Source organism: Protopterus annectens, chromosome 15.part0 (assembly GCF_019279795.1).
Source record: "Protopterus annectens isolate FY-2018-M chromosome 15.part0, PAN1.0, whole genome shotgun sequence".
Classification (NCBI taxonomy): domain Eukaryota; kingdom Metazoa; phylum Chordata; order Ceratodontiformes; family Protopteridae; genus Protopterus; species Protopterus annectens.
Window position 1 is genome coordinate 740233800 of NC_056749.1, and position 25408 is coordinate 740259207.

At 38.3% G+C, this 25408-nt stretch overlaps 1 protein-coding gene across 1 annotated transcript in view; it reads left to right on the forward strand.

The window, feature by feature from the left end:
* Nucleotides 1-25408, forward strand: part of CNGA2 (cyclic nucleotide gated channel subunit alpha 2) — a 187182-nt gene that overhangs the window by 60103 nt on the left and 101671 nt on the right. The window contains exon 4 of the mRNA XM_044057085.1: nucleotides 15019-15126. Coding sequence (XP_043913020.1) covers nucleotides 15019-15126 — 108 coding nt within the window. The remainder of the gene's footprint in view (nucleotides 1-15018; nucleotides 15127-25408) is intronic.

The window sequence follows — 25408 nt, forward strand, 5'->3', positions numbered from 1 at the left end:
TTATGCATGAATGATCAACATCTCAGTGGGTGTGTATGGATTAAGTATTTGTGATTGGTCTATTTAACTTTTAAATCGCTGTTTGCATTTAAGTTGTATTAGAGATCTGATGAAGGACACAGTCACTACCAGAAAGCACTTATCTGTTTAAAATAAAGTTTATCTTAGTTGTAGCTGTGGCAGCTATGGTACTTTTTTGTTCTTTCTGTTCTGCACGTTTAAGTACCTGGCCTTGGTGATCTCTTTCCTAAGTTTGCTCTATAAATACATACATATATAAATATATATATATATATATATATATATATATATATATATATATATATATATATATATATATATATATGAGCCACAGTGATGGAACACCTGTCTAGCACAATTGGCATCCATACAGAAAGTTACCTAAGGTATTACGTAGCTTTGACAAAAGTAAATGAACAGCCATACTTTTGATAATTTTAAATATCAACTAGTCAGAATACATAGCATAATCCTTCCCCACTCCATGTTACAAATTTAAATAGTGAACATGTTTAACTGTAGTGTGAATGGCAAATTTGTACCACAAATGCAAATCTTTCCTTTAAAGCTGAAAAGAGGCGTCATGTACCTGAAATAATGGGAGCTCTTCTATTCAAGAAGTATTCCAAATAGATGGCTGGACTGTGATTTTTGGAATCAAAATAAGAAAAATGTTAGCTTTGCATATATATAGTTGCAGTCCTGAAATAATCACAGATTTATGAATTACTGCTTTTCAGTGTTATTAAGACAAAAGGTGCAATATACTGTTTCTATTATCCTACCTCATAAACATAACTGTAGTAAGTGGGATATAGTTCAATTTTGTGATGACTATCTCGTCAACATCTATTCATCTAAGACCAGTGGTTGAATGAATGCCATTAGAATCATTTTTACGTAGTGATCAAAACTCCCCAAAACTTCTTTGCAGACCTTTACTAACTATTGGTCTTAGCTGAATGGTTGTCAAACAAATAGTCATCATGTAACCAGATAAATACCAGTATGGAATCAGATCTCTTAAAGCAAGAACAAAACTTTGTGTTCAGGTAAAACAAAATGTGGCCAGAATCTGCAGAATGAGGTCTACCAGTGACATGCTTGATACAAAAGCTAAACTCTATAACTGGGGTCAAAAAAAAGAAAATTGCTGGCTTAATGTTGCTCTGTCCATCAACAAAATAGATCCCTACCTTTTGTAGCTTTCCCAAATTTTGTTCCAAAACATCAACATAATTTTATGATCTTGCATTACGAAAATAAAGAATAACATTTTCCAGGTTTTTCTAAAATAACAGCAGTCAGTCAATCTAGTTCTAAATGCTGAAATACAACCATTTAAATTAACCTTAGACTGTAGCTCCTACCCATGATTTGAAGTGCAGGATCATTACATGATACTGTGTACTTATGTGGGGAGTCTGATTTCCCCATGGTTGCATTATCAAAGAATTAGTCTATATGTAGTGGGTAGGGTGAGCTTACCCTCACATGTTAGATGTGGAGGGACTTGCCACACTCCAGAAATCTTTATCGCAGTCACTGTGGGTATGTTACATTCTGAATCCATTATGATCGCAGAATTTTTTTTTTCAGTAAAACATTTTTTATATGCATTGCCTATTCTTAGAGGAAGTTATTTATTTCTAGTGTAAAGTATGACTTAAAAAAGCAAGACCAATATTGTTACTTGAGTCACTAATCCAGAATCATGACATTGAAGGTTCATGCATATGGGGGGAGGGAAGTGGCTCTGGATTGCTGGTTGGGTGACACCTAGAAGAACATTATGTGTTACACACATGAAGAATAGGCCTGTTGAGCATACCTTCCCACAAGTGCACTGCACTAATTGAGAGAAATCATGAGTTTGGAGACTTGCATGTTTCCTGTAGTAGGCAACTGTAGTGAAGCTCAAAAAAACTATCACTGAGATTAAGTGTTGCAGGGGTCAGGAGGCCTACAGACTGACCCACTACCTACCACCTGACTCTCACTTATAACAGACAAATGGGACAGGTGCATCTGTCCCAGGGAAAGAACTTTTCTTAATGCTTTTGTTCTGGTCAGGGATGGACATAGCTCCAGCCCTGATGCAGACATCCCTTGAGCCAGGATGTAAAACTCCACCAGAAAACAGTAAATGAACAAAATAAAAACAAGGTAGAGTCCCTACAAGTCAGAAAAACAAACTCCAAGTAAAAACAAACACTGTTTAATAGGTGAGCGCTTTCACAGTTAACAACTGCTTCATCAGACAACACCAAGACAAAACTCAAAAGTTCTTATACAGTACATTGACCAATAAGAAACTCCTCTCAATTACCAAATTTCAATTAATACAGAAAAGAATTTAAAGTAAAACATATATTTAAAATCAGTGTTTCAATGGTCTGACACAAAAATGGCTTAAGTGAGACCAAATCATTGATATCAGGGAAAGAATCAGCTTTAAAAAACAAAATCGATTTTTGCTCACATGCTTCCATTTTATTCCTTATGTCCCCTCCTCTAGCATCTTCTGCTACTGTTTCTAGGACAAAAAACCTAAACTGATGCTGTTCATCATTTAACTCTACATGCTTCGTCAGGGCACTAGTACTTTTATTGCTCCTAATATCCCTTGTGTGTTCAAGTATCCGCTCTCTAAGTGAGCGGCTAGTCTTGCCTATATAGTAAGCACAACATAAAACACAAAAGGTATAATACAATATATTCTTGGTGCTGCAATCAGCATAGAAGGGGAAATCTACATAACAGCCATGTGTGGGGTGCAAAAAACAGATCCAGTAAAAATAAATTTACAGGCTCCACAGTGCCTACATGGAAAAGTCCCTACTCTCTGTGAGTCTATAACTGGTTCCCGATCCTTCTTATAACATAGTTGTCTCTTGATTGACATATTTTTAAAAGAGAAACTCGGTCTTTCTGGTACTACATCCCTAAGCTCATTATTCGCATAAAGGATATTCCAGTTTCTCTTAATAATGTTGCAAAATATATTCACATCACAAGAGAAAGTTAATGGAAACCTAACTTTTCTTTCATCTACATGCTCCTGGGGGGGTCTGCACAGGAGTCAGGTCTTCAGAGAAAAATGGTCTATCACTTGTACCTCTCTCATTAACAAGCAGACTGTATGCATTCATCAATTTCTTTCTCCTTGTAACCCCTATTCAAAAATCCACTTTGAGTTTACTAAAGCATCAGATATCCCTTCGTCATCATTATGAAGCCTCATCATCCTAAGGAACTGCCCAGTCAGGACATTCCTGGGGATGTGACAAGGGTGTATACTCTCTCTATGCAGCAACGTATTTTGCCTAACTTCCTTTCTGTAAAGACCCATTTTAAAAACACCTAGAGCAGATCTATTGTCTTTAACATCCAAAAAACAAATCTCTCGCATAGAATAAGCATATGAAAACTTCAAAAAAGTGGTAGTGGCATGCAGATATTCTATAAAAGCAAGCAAACTTCCTTCATCTCCCTCCCAAAGCAGGAAGGCATCATCTACAAATCATTTATACCAAATGATGGATTTTATCAATAATATGCAATCAAGAGACAACTATGTTATAAGAAGGATTGGGAACCAGTTATAGACTCACAGAGAGTAGGGACTTTTCCATGCAGGCACTGTGGAGCCTGTAAACTTATTTTTACTGGATCTGTTTTTTTGCACCCCACACATGGCTGTTATGTAGATTTCCACTTCTGTGCTGATTGCAGCACCAGGAATATATTGTATTATACCTTTTGTGTTCTGTGTGGTACTTGCTATATAGACAAAACTAACCACTCACTTAGAGAGTGGGTACTTGAACACACAAGGGATATTAGGAGCAATAAAAGTACTAGTGCCCTGACAAAGCATGCAGAGTTAAATGATGAACATCACAGTTTAGGTTTTTTTGTCCTAGAAATAGTAGCAGAAGACTCTAGAGGAGGGGACATAAGGAATAAAATGGAAGCATGTGAGCAAAAATGGATTCTGTTTTTTAAAGCCGATACTTTCCCTGATATCAATGATTTGGTCTCACTTAAGCCATTTTTCCGTCAGAGACCACTGAAGCACTGATTTTAAATGTATGTTTTACTTTAAATTCTTTTCTGTATTAATTGAACTTTGGAAATTGAGAGGAGTTTCTTATTGGTCAATGTACTGTGTAAGAACTTTTGAGTTTTGTCTTGGTGTTGTCTGATGAAGCAGTTGTTAACTGTGAAAGCGCTCACCTATTAAACAGTGTTTGTTTTTACTTGGAGTTTGTTTTTCTACCTTGTAGGGACTCTACCTTGTTTTTATTTTGTTCATCCCTTGAGCCAATCCAGTCAGATAAGGAATGAATGAGTAGCAAGACTCTTGCCCTTCCTCTAGATCAACTAGGTGTGCTCTTTCAGGTAAGGGGCTAATGACCCAGTAACCATCCTGCATGAAGATGAATAAATGGGTCATTTACATGACAGTAACAGAGTCATTGGGTACAGAGAGGAAAGGAGAAAAAACAGATACATATACACACATGCACACCGACAAATGCATGTGCATTCATCTGTACACTTATGTACATGTATGTGCACATGTGCATCTGCGCGCGCGCGCACACACACACACACACACACACACACACACACACACACACACACTCACACATACGTACGCACATAAGTGCATACACATGATGCACATATGAACCCACAGCAACATATATATGACCACTCACATACATATAAAGAAAGCAACACAAGAAAGACATGATGAAAAATATTTCATCATTGAATGGAGACATTCTCCCATCCAACCACAAAGATATTTTGGAGTTGTAGAGCTAGTTCTGTTACTTTCACTGGCAAAACCTCTGGCACAGAAAGTAGATTTCACTGTCTCCTCATACTTTGCATCTGACAAGATTACCCTAACTGGTAATGTGGCAAACACCATCAGTAATAATCTGCCTACATTTCCTGTTTTGGTCTCAAGCCTTAATCCAGAAAGACCATCATCACTTCTTTGCCAGAAACTTTAGGTGGTTCATACTAATACAATTAATGCATAGTGGCCTGGACTGGACATTGGGGTCTACCAACCCAGTACTTATCGTGACCATTATGCTGTAGATTTCAGCATATATAACGAATGACAGTTGGAAATAATGATGTTATATGGGGGTTGCACATATGTGATATCTAAATACACTATCTCCAAGGTTGTATCACCTCTGAGAAAGGCTTGTTATAGTTACTCCCTCATCTCTAAGCTGGTGCAACTCAGATGTAGTACATTCATATTGGTCTGTCACATTTATACCATGGTCCTTTCGGTCAGTAGGACAATGTGGGTGTTATAGACAACTTCAAGAAGCTGGCCATCAGGTAATTGAAATAAACTTGAACTTTCCTGTTTAGCCTTCCATTGGTTCACTTTACTCTCCATCCATAACAACTTGGCCCCATAAGAAAACAACCACTCAAATTCAGTACCTACCATAAATCATAGTAGAAAATAAGACACATATATCCCATAGAGACAAGCTATAGTATCAATACCACAAAAACAGACCCACTGCATGTTTTACTCTCTAAAAAAAGGCCAGGAATTGAGATAATAATGTGCTAATAAATACTAAAGGGCAATCCTTTACTGCCCATCAGAGCAATAACAGAAATAATCTGTAACTATTTTGACAAGGACTCAGCATCTGTCGTACCCTAGCAGGTCAAAACATGTCAGTCACTTTTCTCCTTTTATGTTCTGTTGAAAAAGGTAAACAATTCTATGCCCACTCTAAAAGGCCAGTCTTAACTTCTACCATAGCTATAAAGTCCAACACACCACCTACCAACCCACCTATCATTCATTTAACTGTCAAGTATGGCCTTATCAAACAACTTGTGCTAAAGATTAAACTTTGCTCATTGGCTACTGTTAGTTTTGTCTCCTTGGTTTTAAAAAATGATCACTCCATTCATTTCCTTCCCCATCACTGTTCTAGCAATCTGATGTATACTTGAAAAAATTCGTCACCTGAAGCTCTTGAAGTGAAGTATTTTAATCCCTTTGCAAAAGAGTAATACTTCAGTTGCATTTAATGTATTTTGGCCTATAGCCCCTGTGAATCCTTAGATTTATCATTATAACAGTCCTCACAGCTTACTGTACTCTCTCAGATTTATCGTTATATCAGTCATCAGATCTTAGTATCCTTCCCACTGTCACAGTCCTTGTTATAACTGAGCAGTGTTGTATTTAACCATTGAAATGTCAGTGGTGCTTTGCTCCTTGTTATAACTGAGCAGTGTTGTATTTAACCATTGAAATGTCAGTGGTGCTTTGCTCCTTGTTATAACTGAGCAGTGTTGTATTTAACCATTGAAATGTCAGTGGTGCTTTGTTCCTTGAGCTCCCTGACTTGTCACAGCTATTTGATATTATAAACCTCTAACTCTTTGTAAGCAGAGCATCTAGTGTTAAACCACCTGCTGACATTACACAGTGGTGCAACTAATATCTTGAAGGCAGACATCAGGCTTTAAGGTTAGACAGCATCAGCTCTCTCAACAGCTAGTCCCTCTGAGTAATTCACAGAGCTCTCTACTTGGTGTACTTGTATTTCCTGTATTTTGATGGAATTATGGAAATCTGATCATGCTGTCAGGTAAACACTGTAGTTTAATAATTCAGTCTGGTTTTGTATTACCTCCGCTATGTCAGCTGTACAGTTAATATTCCCCCGCAGATATAACTCTGTTAGTTCATAAGTTCATAGGTAAGTACTAGGAAATTGGTCTGCAGACCATTTCAAGCCTAGCCAAAAAACAACTATTCAAAATTTCCTTCTAGCTTCAAGGAGGGCTAGACAAGATAGACCAGGAGAGAATTTGGGCTGCCCATCCAGATCAGGTTGTCTGAAACAAGTCTGTACCAAAATGTTCTCAAAATAAAACACAAGCTGAGTGTGTATCTGTCAATCTGTCCTCCACTGGGTCTGGACTTGCTTGCCTCCATGGATTGTTTATCGATTGAAGCTATGAAATCTGCAAAGCTTCTTGGGGTAATCTTAAACAAAGATCTCATGCTACTGCACCATATAAAGTCCATCATTACGAAAAGCTGTCAGAGATTTGGCATTTGGTACAGGGCCAGGATCTTTAGGACCCACTACACCAGATCAGCTACAGACCATGCTTTCCCAGTGCTTCGTATAAACTAACAAGCATTGCATATGAATCTGAGCTGGGCTATAAGAGGACTGCACACTTTGTTTCCTATATAACTTCTCGATCCAACCACTGTAAAGACCTAAGCAGGCACACATGGCTAGATATATCGAATTACCTGAACCAGACACCATTAACTAATTGCCCAGCATTACGTAAGAATGTAAATCTGAATGGGCATGGCATGAAACCTGATACAAACAAGACATTGCAGCACATGGGGAAAATCAGAAGATGCTGAAAATTGAGATAGAAAGAAAACTAGTGGAACAGATTGACAGCTGGAAGTATCTAGAAGGGCTGGTTGATGAGAAGGCAAGTCTGAATTAGGAGGTCGAAGCTAAAGACAGGGGGGCTGCAGCCAACTAGCCTAGATTGTCAGGAGTAATGTGTGATAGAAGAAGCTGAAAAGTAAGGTGTACGAAGCAGTGGTATGACCAGTACTTCTGTATGGTAGAGAAACCTGGGTAATGAATGCAGAGCAGTTAAGGAAGCTAGAGGTGATAGAAATGAGGTGCCTGAGAAGGATGGTGGGATGTACACTGTGGGACAAATGACGAAATGAGGAGATCAGAGCAGAAGCTAAAGTAGCTCCAGTTACAGACATAGTCAAAGAGAATAGAGTGAGGTGGTTTGGGTATATATGCAGAAAAGCAGAAGACAATCTGCTGCAGAAGATTTTAGAGAAACAGGAAGAAGGCAAGAGGAAACAAAGATGTTCAGCAAAGAAATGAATGGATTGTGTGACAGAAGACGTGCAGTAGTCAGGCATGACTATCCAAAACAGTATAAGAGTGACAATTAATTGTCAGATGTGGCAACAGTCAATGCAACACCCCAACCACATATAGAAAAATGGAAAGGGGGGTTGATGATTATTATCTAAGAAGCTGATCTGGTATACCCCACAAGGCTACATTAAACTACAAATGTCTGAGAGCAAATCAAGTTATTTATATATATTATATATTATACGCCTCGCCAAGAGTTTAGCCCAGGTTTAGACAAGTCAGCACCTGATGCCCCTGTCCAGCAGGGGCACAGGTGGAATCCCAGGGGTGTAGTTTCTGTTTCTCATCCAGCTATCCAGAAGGCTTAGCCATCTTGGTCAGCTACTACCATTTGTATTAGTATTAATATTACATAGTATAATTGGACACCCTTTTAAGTGCCTTATAGTAACTGACTGGTGCCAGTGAATCTACCTTACAGTCTGGCCAAAGCTGGTAGAGTGGGTAATCTGTGGCAGCCTTTCCCAGGTGTGTGTGTGTGTGTGTGTGTGTGTGTGTGTGTGTGTGTGTGTGTGTGTGTGTGTGTGTGTGTGTGTGTGTGTGTGTGTGTGTGTGCACGCGTGTGAAAATTAAATCTTAAAGAGAGTATGTGTTAGCTACTTGGAGCAGGGACACAAAGCACTGGGTTCACAGAGAGGGTGCTGGTGGACCTGACTTGGACACCCAGCTGAGGACCTAACACTAGAGCTGTACCAGTGGAGAGTCTTATTGAGGACCAGGAGGGAGACATATATAGAGACATCCAAACCCAGGGCTGAGTGTGTTCTCTGAGTGCTCTTAAGGGAAATTGTACTTGATGCAGAGAGGTCTGCATCTGGAAATACTGAGTGTATCCATTTGTGTTCCAAGTGCACAACACTCTCCAGTGTAAGTGTGGTGAGGATTCAGGCTCCTTGATTATTGGCCCAGCGTGGGGATGACACATATTGGTGGCCATCACATATTGGCAGCAGTTGTGGGCATCACAATAACATGCAATGTTTATGTGGGTGCAGCAGGCACTGGCTATTACTCATCCTGTAATACACATTTATCATACTCTGTTAAAACCGCTAACCTTCATATATTGTTGGGTACCAGCAGTGTGTACCATCCCATCTTAATTGGTGGCAGTAGTAAGATCATTAGATTGTTGTCCCTGTTTGCCACAACTGCTATAGCAACATCATTTACTCTGATGCAGGCATCTGTTCTGAAACCCACCACTCTATTTCTGTGAGGCAGATTATCTGCTTAGAACTGACGCTTCACCTAGCCATGACCCCATTATGAACAGCATATTCTGCACTCTACTTGGCAGTGATCTATCCTGTACTTCATTTCACCTTAAAGTGATTATTCTTCATGTTTTCTTTATTCCACAAGTGTCCATCACACTGCTGTGCCCATGTCCCACAAGCAGTATACAGATTCTACCTTCCAAAATTGCAGCTTTTAAGCTGTAGGATGAATTTCAATAAGACCAGAACAAATCCAAACCGAGCAACCATTTAGTAAATTGGCATTTCCTATGAAACTGAAACTGTCACTGTAGTATCCTGAGGATAGTGATGTTCCTTATCTGCGTTGTCCTGCTCTACAGCATACTCTTTCATCAAGTGACAGATCTAACCCACTCAAGTTCTCACGCCATTTCCTGACTCCCTTCACTTTAGTCTTTCCTCCCCATACTGTCTATATACTCTCTGCACATCTTCTCTTCCTCTTCCAAGTTTTTTCTCTTCTCTTCCTTTATCCCAGAAATAAGACTATTCCCTAACCATGTTATTGCCAAAATGATTTAGATAATATATAAATGAACTGTATATAATTCAGTTAATGTTGAAATTGTAACATAACATGTCTTTAATTTGTCAGATGTTATATGAATGTACCACGTATTTTATTTACTTTCTTGCTTTGTATTGTAGCCTTTCCCCTCAGGACTCCATTGAAATTATTTTTTTTATAATACACAAATAAGTAACACACATACGTAAATAAATGAATGTGAGAAAGCATAAATGATTATGCAGTGGATATCTTCTGTCCACAGTGTGGCGAGGGAGACTCCTCTGTTCTTTCCCAGCATTCCTCACATTCATCATACCATCACCAAATTCAGAGTGAAAAGACCTAAAGTTATCCTCTTGGCTTTTTCTTTTCCCAAATTGTATTACATTTTAGAGTTGAACAATATGTCATAAAATGAATGCAGTTTAACACACGATAAGTGATATTACGACACATAACCATGAATGATATAAACCTTTACTCATTATAGATATGTCATCTTCTTCACTCCATAGTGGCCAAGAGAGATGTGGTTTTATGTTTTCAGGTTGTGGTAATACAGGATACCATCCCACTAAACATCAGAGAAGTCTCCCTCACTTGAGAAAAATGTGGTTCTGTTTTTCATGGTTGGCTGCCTTGCTGATACTATTAATTTATAAAGCTGACTGTGTAGTAGCATGTAAAACAAAAATGAAAGCAAAAGATAATAAGAGTATGAAAGGTGAAAGGTGACTAGTACAGCGCAGCAAGTGTTTTTCTGGTCTTAGTAAAACGCTAAGAGAAAGTTAATGATGCTTTATTGATTCATAAAACGCTTCAAATAACTTCATACATATTTTAATATGCTCACTGCTTCAAACATGAGTCAGTTTAAAGTAAAAGTGTATCACAGAAATCATAAGAATAAAGGTGAATGATTGTATTCTGCTTGCCCTGTCTACACATGCTGTTCCAGGCTTCTTAGTTATCAGAGCACTCATTAATACAAAAATATTTGAAAGCCAACAACATGTATGCATAACCGAGGCTTTACTATTGATCTTTCATAACATGGTCAGGTCTCTAACTAAGGGCAACCATTAGTAGATTTATGCAGTAAATAGCTAGGGCATGATTTAATTACGTTCCTGATTTAACACCCTCTGTTCAGTTTGCTGTAATGAATAAGAGAAGTTTGGTAAAAGGAATAACAAACATATTAATTATTCTTCATATGTAGCACTTTACATCCCTAACACAGTGATCTAATTGTATATGTCTCTCTAGTGGCATCATTTTCTAACCACATTCAAAATGCACTTACCCAAAATGCTATTGATAGTTGTACCTCATTGTCTGTCTGATGCATTCCCCCATATGAGTATTTCCTTATAAAAGAATTCAAAACACATTGGTTGTTGTTATCCACACTTCCCTCTGCTGTTTAACTCCAGTCCTTGCATATATATATATATATATATATATATATATATATATATATATATATATATATATATATATGTGTGTGTGTGTGTGTGTGTGTGTGTGTGCATGTATTTTTGTTTGTGTGTGTGTGTGTGTGTGTGTGTGTGTGTGTGTGTGTGTGTGTGTGTGTGTGTGTGTGTGTGTGTGTGTGTGTGTGTGAATGTCTGTATGTTTGTTTACGTGCGTGCGTGTGTGCGCGCGTGCAATATAATATATAATATCAAAGTGTCACAAAAAGCACTGTAATTACTTTTCACTATACCAGTACCTCACTAACTCATTCTACCAAAACACAGTTCCTCAAACTCTGCTGTTCCCTTTTGTCCATCCTCAAAACATGGCAACCCAAAATACATCCATCCAGTTACATCTTAGTCTTAGAACTAGACTTAGTAGAATGACAAACTGTGTGACAAATAGGTCAGTCTTAAATAACAGATGGGACAAAGCAAAATTACATTTTGAAATGCATCACTTATTTATCAGATTAATGTGAAGATTGCTTCATCCTCATTCTCCATAGCAATATCCTCACGGAGATTGCTTCATTTCCATTCTCCATGGACATATCCTCATGGAGATTGCTTCATTCCCATTCTGCATAGTCATATCCTTATGGAGATTGCTTCATTCCCATTCTGAATGAGCATATCCTGATGGAGATTGCTACATTCCCATTCTGAATGACCATATCCTGATGGAGATTGCTTCATTCTCCATAGCCATATCCTCATGGTGATTCCTTCATCCCCATTCTCCATAGCTATATCTTCATGGAGATTGCTTCATTCTCCATAGCCATATCCTCATGGTGATTCCTTCATCCCCATTCTCCATAGCTATATCTTCATGGAGATTGCTTCATTCTCCATAGCCATATCCTCATGGTGATTCCTTCATCCCCATTCTCCATAGCTATATCTTCATGGAGATTGCTTCATTCTCCATAGCCATATCCTCATGGTGATTCCTTCATCCCCATTCTCCATAGCTATATCTTCATGGAGATTGCTTCATTCTCCATAGCCATATCCTCATGGTGATTCCTTCATCCCCATTCTCCATAGCTATATCCTGATGGAGATTGCTTCATTCTCAATAGCCATATCCTCATGGTGATTCCTTCATCCCCATTCTCCATAGCTATATCTTCATGGAGATTGCTTCATTCTCCATAGCCATATCCTCATGGTGATTCCTTCATCCCCATTCTCCATAGCTATATCTTCATGGAGATTGCTTCATTCTCCATAGCCATATCCTCATGGTGATTCCTTCATCCCCATTCTCCATAGCTATATCCTGATGGAGATTGCTTCATTCTCAATAGCCATATCCTCATGCTTTCCACAGGAGAAGTATTTACATTTTCTCTGTATATAAAACAAATACATTTAAATACATTTAAAACATCTGCAGTTTACCTGGATTTCAGCTGTGTCCTATTTAAGGCCAAAATCAATGCATTTTATGCTAACAGGCATGATTTTTATGCGTGGATTATGGCTTTTACCAATATTTTTGTACCACCTGCATCAGCAAAGTCCATCTACATAACAATGTAGTCAAAGTAAAACATGTATTTTTAAACTGTTTCTTTCCTGCCACATTCCCAACAAACATGTCTATCTGCATTGATTTTATCTAGATTATTCATGGTTATAGTATTCACATGATTTGCGTTTTAAATGTTGTAAAAGCCACTCTAGTATGGATGTACTGTATTATGATCACCACTGTATCTCATCAGTTTCCACATTTAAGTCCAGTATCCTCGAAGTGGCTGGAGTAGAGGGCTGTCAGATAGATAGAACTGTATTGTAACTTGACAGTGATTGTTCTATCACATATTCATTCCTGAAACTAGTGTTATACTGAGACACATGACCTAGATTTTTGCTTACTTTACTTACCCAATGAGTTATACATAACTTACTAAACAGTCAGATGCAAGGCATTTAAAGGCATGACTGGAACACTTTTAATTCATTTATTCATGTATTAATCAATTCTCTAATTACATGCGTAACCCAGTTCAAGACTGATGGATGGGCAGAGCCCATCCTAGATCTCGCAGGACGCAAGGCAGAAGAACTAATCTGGAATGGGGTTTCAACTCATCATAGACTTATTTTATTTTAATGTATTGATTTTTAATCAGGATCTGATTAAATGTCATAGGTTCATAAGTTAATAGCTTCAGTTGTTAAGCTTATAACCCTCTGGATTTCATGAAGTTTGACTGTCATAATTCCATGATAACATTTTCTACTTACCATATGATTATTCTGAAGACAGTTACTGACTTCTGAATACATAAAGGAAAGCTTATTCCATTAGTCTCGGAAGGAGGTGAATGATGTACCTGTCATGATTTTGTCTATTACTAATATTCACTTATAGTGTTAGTTCCCCGATCTGGTGTTACATTCCCCTCATCAGTGCATTCCAGACATAACAGGAATAGATGGCCAGATAGCATCAGATTACATGTCATCTTATAGACTAGGCAGACATCACTCAATCTAGCCCATTTTCAAGTACGGGATCATTGTATGTTTCAAATCATCTCAGATGGCTTGTTTGAAAGGTACAGAATGTCGTGTCACATTCAATAATAGCTTGGTTCAGTGAAGTTTAAAATGGGACAGTGACCTCCCTGGGGTGGCCAGGCATGACCATTAGAATTAGATAAGCTACAGAACATGCTTGTCGACTTACAATTTCTTCAGTGTTTAAACTTTTGTCTACCATTGTCATCAGATCTTTATTTTATTTAACATTTGTTAACCTGGAAAGTCTGACTTGCAACAAAGCCAATTTTCAGAGGAGGCCTGGGGAGAAACGCTCCAGATGCATGTCTTTGTAACGTGGAAGGAAACCGGAGCACCCAGAAGAAACCCACACGAATGCAGGGAGGACATGCAGACTCCGCACAGAAGGCACCCCAGCTGAGAATCAAACTGGAGGACCTCTTGCTGTGAGGTGACAACGCTACCGCTGCACCTCTGTGCCTTCTTTAATGAAGGTTTTTTTTTTACATTTTATTTTGCAATCATAATTTATTAAAGGTGAAATCATTACTACTGAAGGAGGCATATACACTTCTGCAGACCACTGTGGAGAACTTCAGCTTCTTTTACTGAAATAATTATGTTGCCCAGAATCACACAGCTTGTAACCAGAGACCAAGGCAGGCAAACATAGACCAGTGTGAGAAGAATAAGCAACACATAGCCTTAACCATCTAACCTAAATGGTGCCCAAAAAGGGATTAAAGTAGAGTTAATCAGTGTGTGAGTGTGTGTGTGTGTGTGTGTGTGTGTGTGTGTGTGTGTGTGTGTGTGTGTGTGTGTGTGTGTGTGTGTGTGTGAGTGTGTGTGTGTGTGTGTGTGTGTGTGTGTGTGTGTGTGTGTGTGTGTGTGTGTGAGTGTGTGAGTGTGTGTGTGTGTGTGTATATGTGTGTGTTTGTGATATCCTTACATCTATGTACATGCGCAAATATGTGTGTGCTTATGTATATATAGTATATGTAATACAATACTTTGCAATTCAAAGATCACCTCAAAATGTTCTGTAAACAAATTCTTAAACAGATATATCTGTGTACATACTGGAATGAAATAAATTAACAAGAGAATATTGCTGACATGCTAGTGGATGTCTAACAAATAACTGTATTTAAAAGGCTAATGGAAAATAAAGAAAAGTAAGGATTAGTAATACAGACATTTTTTTCTTTCAGGAAGAAACGTGAGTGGCTGGTAATAGACCCTGCTGGAGATTTATATTACCGCTGGCTGGTTGTTATTACCATTCCAGTACTGTATAACTGGTGCTTATTGGTGGCACGGTAAGTCTCAAAGAACTGCAATTTTCAATCTTTTGCAATTTTAACAGTGATTTAGGACCATTACAGACCCTTTATCACAAAGTTGCATTTCCATATTTGACACTGGTGTCTCAGGTTCAATTTGCATCCTAGGTATTAGTGGGCCTAATGGTGGGAATGAACAGTCAGGTGCTAATTCTTCTGTTTCATGGAGAGTAGAAGAGACAAGTCATGACAGCTTGTTCCATGATGAAGGCCAATGATGAAAGCCTGCCAGGTATAAGCATAATACAGCTACAAGCAGACAACCTAATGCTTGTATGCATGACAGACTGATGATAATCCACTTATATCGCCACATGCTTGTGTTACAAGATCTATTCCTGTTATGGGACTGCATGCTCATGCCTAGGGATCTATTCTACTTGTATTCCTGCATGCTCGTGCTCAGGGATTTATCCCTCTTATATCACTGCATGCTTGTCCCCAAGAAAATATATCACACATACCACTATATTCTCATACCCAGGCATGCTAAGGCCATAAACAAAAAATTCTCAGCATCTGCACTATAATAAGCCTACTGGTCACTTCCTTAACTCTTGATATGGTAGCTGTAACCTCCAAACTACTCTACCTATGACCACCTGCACTATGATAAGCCTACTGGTCACTTCCTTAACTCTTGATATGGTAGCTGCAACCTCCAGACTCCTCTACCTATGACCACCTGCACTATGATAAGCTTACTGGTCACTTCCTTAACTCTTGATATGGTAGCTGTAACCTCCAAACTACTCTACCTATGACCACCTGCACTATGATAAGCCTACTGGTCACTTCCTTAACTCTACTCTACCTATGATAAACTGCTCTGGAAAGGAGGAGACATTAAGTGAAGTTTGTAGCTTTGCAGCTGTTCTTTTGGAGGAGAGGGCTGATTCCATACAAAATACTTGCCACCAAAGGTAGGCTACCATCCTCTGTGTCAGAGAAACAGCAGGAAATAAGAGGACTGAACAGATCAATGTCCATTCTCCTGGCTCTGAGGGAAGGGTGAAGGGCAAGAACTGAATTATTATACCTTGGTACAGATCAGGAAGACAGCACCTTCAGACGCTGCACTGGGCATCCTAAAGCTAAGATGCATGCAGTGCGGTGAATGTGTGCTTGTACCTCTGCAAAATAATGTCTCTTGTTGCTATGGCTATAATCAGAAAGTGTTTGGCACTATCATATAGCATACCAATTGGTCACTTCCCTGACTCTGCCCTGGCTTACTGTGCCATACACACTGCTGACTTACAGTTTCTCTGCATAAGAGTGAGGAGGCCACACCAATCAATGCATTATTAAGCCAAAAGAAGAGAATTAACTAATCAGTGTGGGTGGGTAGCTGCATATCAATCTGGAGGATAGCTGACCTGCGCAAAAAAAAAAAAAATCTATGGTCTGCAAATCCATTCAATTAAACCACTAAAGAGCTTCTAGCTTCTGGAACACATAGTTAACTATCAACACTTCACTGCTTAGCTTTATAAAACAATTTGACAGTAAATAATAAAATATGTCAAATAATGTGTATTTGAATTATATAACATTCCAGCAAATGCTAAAATGTGAGTGTACTGGAGGTCCAGTTGGAAACAATGAAATTGTAATGCAAAAATAAAAATTCTGTTTTAGTAATAGATGCAAATCATTTTATATATTATCACATGGCCCACAACATGATGCATGAAAGTGTATGTATTTTATGCTTTAAGAAAGGTGGGCATACAGTGAAGGGAAAAGGTTTGTAGAGGTGTTAACAGAGCATAGTGGAAAATGAAAATTAATTAACAGCTTGAAGCATTTAATTTTAACATGCTGCTTTCTAGGTCACAAAATAAAGCAGTAAATATGTAAAAACATAATGTATGTGTCTACAGTATATAAATGAAAGAAGAAAGAAATTAACAAACCAGTTTTAGTTCCCAAAATATGATAACATTTTATGATAAAATCTTCATAGTCTTAATTATTTTATTTATCATTTTGTTCACTGGTTTAGTCCCAGTAGGCTAGGGGCCTCTTTTTTGGGGAGATCCAATCCCATTTTATTTTGTTTTGCATATATTTGGAAAGTTTAATTGGGAAAAGTGTTCTTAGTAGCATGTTATCTTACATATAAGTATATGTTGGCACTAGCCAACCTGATTTCACAGTCCTGACTGCCTCTGAACTAGTTCAGTCTTGTTACTTAAATGTTTCTGTTTATTTTCACTTTTTTCTGCCTTAGAAGCATCCTGTTGGTATCACTGAATAAAGATTTTGAATCTTGTAAGTTTTATTGTTTCTTTCTACTGGCCAGAGACCTAAGGCCTGTCTGCTGCCCACACTAGCCATTCATTCCCTCTAGACTTGAGATTTGATCAATGAATACTAATTAATAGATAATAATTAATAAATACAATCCTAGTAACTTCCTATGAGCCATGAACATCATAGCACAGCATGGCATTTTTAAACATGTTCCTCATCCGCATGGAGTATGCCCATCACAGTGCTACATAGTTCTTTCTGCTGTTTGCAGAGGCTGGATCTCAAGCCTAATGGCCGTCATAGGAAACAAATCCTTTAATGACTAATATGCTAAAGCCTTTGAAGTGTACCTATAGCCACCAAATTTCCAGCCACACTGGTAGAACCTATATTGCCTGGGAGAGGAACACAATATTACCAGAAGTTCCAGTGCTTCCAGGGCCAGTCTTAGGCCAATTGGACCTATTTGGCCCAATAGGGCCAGTCTCCCTCTGGGGGCCTCACACTAGGCTATAACAAAGTTATTATGTGGCCCAGAGATTTGCCTGAGAGACACTACAGCAAAGTGCAAGGCATTTTCCTACTGGTAGTCTTGCTCCCATACTAGTTACAAGTCTCATTAGTGGAGCAGACTACAGTTACCATAATGCACTGCACTAGTGTCTCGTCCAGTCCTCCTGTATGGCTCACTGTGTTAGCTGCTCATGTCCCCATAGTGGTAAGTTGCTGTTGTTCAGTACTTAGAATTTTCAACCCAAAACAGGGCTGATTAACTATTTGCTTTGTGTACCTCTCCAGCTACTATCTTGGAAAATAAAACCAGGCTTAATTTGAGGACTGATAGAGAGGTACTGAGCTTCTTCTGCTTCTCTTGCTCACATGAGGATTATGACTGGATATACAGTTGCAAGAAATGACAGTGAAATAGCCAGACTTGGTATGAAAACAAATACTACTAAGCATAAATAATAATAATAATACACTATTGGTGGACGTTTCAATTCTCGTCTGGGGTACCATCTGTATGGAGTCTGCATGTCCTCCCTGTGTCCACGTGGGTTTCCTACAGGTGCTCCAGTTTCCTCCCACATTCCAAAGACATGCAGTAGGTGAATTTGGCACTCTATATTGGCCATAGGTTTGAATATGCATGCCAGTGTGTGGTGTGGAAGAACTACTGTGGCAGGGCTAGCCACGCAGAGATGTAAACCTTGGCTCTAGATGATTGTCACTGTTGAAGTGACACCTTGATCCCAAGTACAAAAGTGGAGGAAAAGTGGTTGTGGATGGATTAGTGGGAATAACTTAATATGGTAGAGAAATGTGTGCTGCAGTCACAGATAAGAGCAAATAAATAGGAGGAAAACCATTGTAGAGAAGTAAAAGAAGTGAGTGGGTGCTGGGTGAGGGGAGGAAGAGGTAGACAGAAAATTGATTCACTTGGCTGAAAGTAGGAAAACAGATTGACTTATAAATGCACTTCATTGGTATCACTAGTTCAGCGTCACATAAAATAGAGAGACAAGTAGAATCATAAAGCTAGAAAATGCTTGTAGTGACATGGGGAAGGGTTTGAGGGGAAGAGTGCATTACAGAAAATGAACACATTATGTGGAGGGTTCTTGTTCTCTGTAGATCCATATGGATTCTTACCGTTAGGTGTGTTATGTTTTTTTTACAACTGCCAAAATATGATGTAGTAACTATTCTAAATTACTAAGCCAATAAAATGCTGAACGACCAGCTGAAAAAGCAGCAGCAAGTCCAGCACAGATAAAACTTCCTTTAATAGGTTTATTAACAAACTCACACTTAAAAACAAAAAAGTCATTAAATAAAATGAGATATTAGCACTTTCATCCTGGTACCCTCCAGAACATCTTCAGATTAATCTAAACAAACTCCCCCCAAGTTAGTCTTTAAATAACCTCTGCTGAAGCCACCATGTTTCCTCTGCTCTAGATTTAAACAGTCAGTACTCAAAAACATTACAACATTAGCTACAAAAAGCTAACAATCACATAATTAACTTTTAATTAATTAAAAAGCAAATAAATGTACAAAGATAAATAATTGATAAATTTAAAACATTTTGTTTAAACATACACCTATATAAAATATATTACAAACTAATTACAAACTAATAAACCATAATTAAAAATTAGAAAGAAACATATGTATAAATTAATTAATTTCCTAACCCATCATAATATATTAAGCAAGGTATTCCAAATATTATACAAGGAGACTCAATAGGACATAAAAAAAAACAAATAAACGTTAAAAACACAAAAAATCCATATTGCCCCCACTGGGAACTGAACCCCCCCCCATTTCCCAGTGTTAAATAGCAGAACAACTGGGGTGGTGTATTGTGCTTTATGTCAGGGGTGTAGCTTATTCTACTTAGGTAAAACTAAATGGGCTTTAAGGTCTCAAATATATGAACATGTATATGAAATTAAAAAGAATAAAACCACAATTGCCCTGGCAAAACATATTTTAGTTTACCCTGGGGGAACTTGGCAAGTATGGTTAGAAATAAGGGAATTGTACTGGCAGCTCTTGTTTGATGCTTTTAAGCCCCCAGGATATGATAACAACTGTAATATAGCTTGTTTGTTGAGAATGAAAGCTCTTGAGAGATGATTGTAGTGTAGTGGTTATTACAACTGTTTTATATGCGGAAGGTTCTGGGTTGCTGCTGCATTTTCTGCCTGTCCTTCACCATTTTGATGGATTACTTGTTTGTGTTTTGCATCTTTGGTTACTCTAAGTTACTTCTGCATGTAACTCTTTCTTTTGACCTTGTGACCTCTGATTGCTGGAAAAAGTCAGCATTTATTAGTTCACTTACCCAGTTTAACAAATAATTCATTAAATAAACAAAAACTTTCAGAAATATTTGTAAGTGTGGTTCTGTGTGACCAGTGCCAATTCAAAGAAGATGCCTGAGATGATGATGATGATGATGAAGATCATTATTATTATTATTATTATTATTATTATTTTGAGCATTCTGAATAAGTTCAGAATTTGTATGTGATGTTGTGGAAACACATCGATTGTAAGAAGATATGAGAATTAACTGGATAAAAAACTCCAGCCATTAAGAGCAAATGCACAAGATAATTCAAAGAAGCCCATGAACGATGATAGGGGTATGATTTGAACAAGTAATGGAAGTTAGAAATTTGTCATCTTCTTTTTCACCCCCTCGGTCCTCGCACAACCATTAAGTGCAGTCACACTGACTCCTTTATGCAATTTTTTCTGACATCCTAGGATATTGGCATGGGAGGTAAGAACTTGATATTTTGATGAGTGAAAAGATTTTACCACACGTCATGTTTCAAAATGAACCTGCTTCTTAGTAGCATGGTCTACCTGATGCTGACTCAGTACCTCCCAAAGACATTGGAGTCTGAAGTATCTTACAAAGACATTTTTTTTATTTTGTTATTTATTTAAAGTTTGCCATGCAAGAACACTAACCCACTTATATCATTTTCCAGCTCAATGTGGTGGAAAAAAAGCCAAAGAACCAATAAACTTTAATCAATATCACTGCAACACTTATAATGTTAAGAGCAAGCAGGTAGAGAAGTATCATAAATGCATACAATCATAAGTAGATGTTGTGACACCCCATTCATGTGCCAGTAATCAAGGCTCCTCTATCCTCATCACTGACACTGTAGAGAGGCATTCACTTGGAACAAAAATGGATACACCCATTATTTCCAGATGCAGCTCTCTGCATCAAGCGTAATTTCCTTTAAGAGAACACAGGGAACACACTCAGTCTGGGGCTTGTTTCTCTCTCTCTGTCACTCTCTCTCTCCAGATTCCCCAGTAAGACTTCCCACTGGCACAGCTGTAGGGTTGGGTCCTCAGCCAAGTGTCCAAGCCAAGTCCTCCATCACCCTCTCTGTGAAACCAGTGCTTTGTGTCCCTGCTTCAAGCAGCTGGCACACACACTCACTGAGATCTGATTTCCACACACACACACACACACACACACACACACACACACACTGTTACAAGGGTACCCAATTATACTGAGTGAAATTAATATTAATACAAATGGCAGTGTTTTGACCAATGCAGTAAGGCCACATAGTCGCCAAATAGATATAAGTACTCCCAAAGTTTAAATAATTCTCTAAAGGACCAGCCATAATGAAAAGTTTAAATATATTTAATAATAAATAATTAAAAAACATAAACATTCTAAATATCTATTTACAATAAATACCAGAGTTTCAATCACAGGAAATATTAAAATAACACAGATAAATAGATTCACACAGATGCAGAAAAACACTACTTAACTATTCTCATTATATTTTCCTGCCTGATCTATAGAATTATTATTACCTGGTTCACTTCCTACAAGATAAAATAGATGATGATCTTGAGACTTTAGCCTCAGCTAGTATTAAAACATTATTTTAGTAATAGATTACAAAATTACATTAACTACATTTGGTCAGCTTACTTCTGGTTCCCAAGCTACCCCCATTGCTAGAAACTGCCAGGATTTAACACATATGTGTTAATAATACACATGTAGGGAGTTTTACTCATATCTGCTGCAGCTTCTGGAAGTAATAAAACAATTTCAAACTTCTACCCTTCCAGAGTAGCAATTAGTTCACCCCAAAGACAATACAGGAAGCTTCCTAATACAGACTTTTTGTCTCTAGCTGCATTGAGAACTGTAAGATGCAATCTTTATGGCCTAAGCCAGGTAATTTAATTTCAGAACATTTTTTAAAGTTAGCTGCAGCTGGGACTGTGATTAACCCATTATCTTCCAGTATCCTTTTTAACAGTTACGATAATATATGTATATTTCTTCCTCTGTCCAGCAGGACACTCTGTTGATACATTTTTAACACAAGCAACTTTACAAATATATTTTCATCACAAGTATCTGTACAAATCAGTTTGATATTCAAATAACATATAATTCCTTACTAAATTCCAGCTAGCTGTGCTGGCATATGTTACAAATCCACTGCCCTACTTCTCCTGGCATAGCTGGCAATATCTCACATCGTCACAGATGTGATAAAAAATTTAGTCAGTAAAATCAGTCAGAAGAGTACCTAAACACAGTCATAACATCATAAGGTATAATTCATTTTTTAAGCAAATAACATACAAAGTATTTACAGGCCGTACTATTGTTGAGCATAAGATGTGAAGGAAAGTACAGCATGAGTCAAATAAGGGAAAGAAGGAAAAGGAGAGAGGCTGAAAAGAATGAAATAATAAGTGTTTGTGGGAAGATAAGGGGAATTATGCAGCAATCTCTTTCCCAGTTTCTGAAGATCCAGGCAGCATTAAAGAAGCTTGGGAACTTATTTACTGGTAAGACAAGATGCACTCACCTGATGAAGCACAGTGTAGACACAGGGCCTCAGTGGTCCATCAAACAGGTTGCTTGTAGTACTCCTGAGTGAATTACACAGTCTCTTACAGAGGAACAACAGGAGATGTTGGTTCTGGGAGTAAGGCAGGATTTTAGCTGTTTACTTATCTTTTAACATGATTTACAGCAAAATAGAAGCTAATAAATATATTTTCCAGAAAGCAGAATAGCATATATTTTTGACAGCTAATATGAAATAGTTTTAAGTCCAAGAAATCAGTTTAGTGGGCACTTTAGGGTGATAGGTGGAGGGAGTAAGCTGAATGGTCCTGGTAAGGTGGTCCAAATTGGGCCCTACAGTTTCTAAGGCTGGCCCTGAGTGCTTCAACCTGGCCACCTGTAGGAGAAAATGACAGAAACCTAAACCTATTTTAGTTTCCAGGAGGTAGTCACCAGAGTTTACCCAATGCAGATACTGGCAAGCAGGTCCCTCATTTGATTTTGAGTCAGTGCCAGACTGATGTCTGTCAAAATCAAATCCCCTCCTCCAAAGTCTCTAATCCCCTCCTCCGAAGTCTGCTCACTAGCTGGCATTGCATTCCTCACAATTATCAACTTTTTCATCTGCAAAAACCATTTGAGTATTCTGTTGACAGTCTGCACTTGGCTCACACATTTGAATGTCGAGAGTATGACTGGCCAGGTCACATGGAGTGGTCAGCTGTCCCACAGTGAAGGCTGAACTGTAATACTTAAGACCTTCCTTCTCACTAATTTCCCCCCGTGTTGCATTGCTCAGTGGCTAGGGCAGAGGAGATTCTTGCTTGTCTTCCTACATCAGACCAGTTATCTAGGCAAGACATTCATCAGACATTTATGTGTTGTTTGATGTCTGGTGGAACGTATGTGCTTAGGTATGGACGCATACCCAAATATTTCATAGGCTTATGCCAGTGTAAGGTCTTGGTCATGACTCAGAAATACCTTATAAACAGCTCCTTATAATGCTTGTGCCCTGCCTTCTGACATCTGCTGCTTATCTGTTGCATGCTTTTAGCATCATACACTAGCTGAATCCAGGCCAAACCCCTTCTGGTGCTGGGTAAAGGGAATGCTTCCATTTCCCTCGTTTTCCTGAGAAGGCAATCTGATAATTCAGAGGTGCTTGTCCCTGCGATGGACAATGATACCTCTACTCATTACAGTTTCCCACAGACAACCCTCCCCTTTGGGGAGATGCTAATAATTATGAGATCAACTACAGACTAGTGTGCAACGATTTTGCTTTCTCCCAGTCAATGCATTAAGCAGAATTTATTTATTTATTATTTATCTGACATTTGTTGACCAGGAAAGTCTGACTGGGTCAGGAACCCATTTTCAGCAGAGGCCCAGGGAAAAAAGCTCCACAAAGTATAAAAACACTTTACAAAAACATGAAATACAGAGCTCATTACATTTCTATGGAAGTATAGGTTACACATTACAGGTAGCTTTGTTGACATATTGGCAGTTGATAAGTCTTACAACAGTAAATATCGCAATCAAGAAGTACAGGGAAGTAGGGTAATACAGTTGGTTTATCTAGTTACAATCTTTTGAGTAAGCTGATAGAACACAATTATAAAGAAAGTTTGTATAGTTTGCAAAGGGTGTCTACAAGGGTTTTTAGGTAGACTTTAGGTGCATCTTTGGAAAAAGAGATTAAGAGAAAGTAAAGGTTTAGCTAAAGTGCATTAGTAAGACTAGCAGCTAATTTGTAGAGAGAAATGGGAGGAGCTAGTGTCATTGGAACAGGAGTTGCTAGGCTGCTTTGGGAAGAAGGATGACAACATTTAAGCTCTGTCCTGATGGAGTCTCTTCTGAAGGATGCAATATTAAATTCAGCACTCATCTCCTAGCAATGGATATGATCCCAACAGTTCCCCATTGAAATGGATTGACATCATTACTATGCATGCCAAGGCAGTGTCCTGTATTACACGTTCAGTCCAGCCTAGGCCACAGAGACGACAGCATCCTTCCAACTTTCCTAGGCAGTGTCCTGCATTACACGTTCAGTCCAGCCTAAGTCACAGAGATGACAGCATCCTTCCAACTTTCCTCCTGATGTGGAATAAACAGAGTTGGAATTAGACTTTTCTGTTATACCAGTTTTGGACTCAAGGCACTTAATAACTTTCATTTCATGTCCAGATTCCAGTCATCCCTAGAAGATTATTATTTAAAAAAAATGGTTAGTCTGTGGTCAAGGAGGTACTGAAAAAGTTTCGTAGTGCACTTTGCACAATGGGATTTCACATAGCTTGTTATAAATTAGACTGTGTTGACGCAGGGCAGCAGGCTTGGGAACATGCCCGCACCATGTAACTTAGCTTATACTTTGAGATCAGGCAGACTATTCTAGATGTTCCCTTCTGAGAATTCCTTTTCCTTCAGGCCTCCTCATACTTGTGACCATTCAAAAGTGGAAATGAGTGCTGACCATTTTGGAGGGTCTCTGATACTGTACCGCCCATACCTTTCAACCTCTTTGCTCAAGAAATCTGGACAAAACCTAAATTAATGGTGGGGGTGGCAAATAGGAAAAGATATTAAATATTGCTCTTATAAATGTTG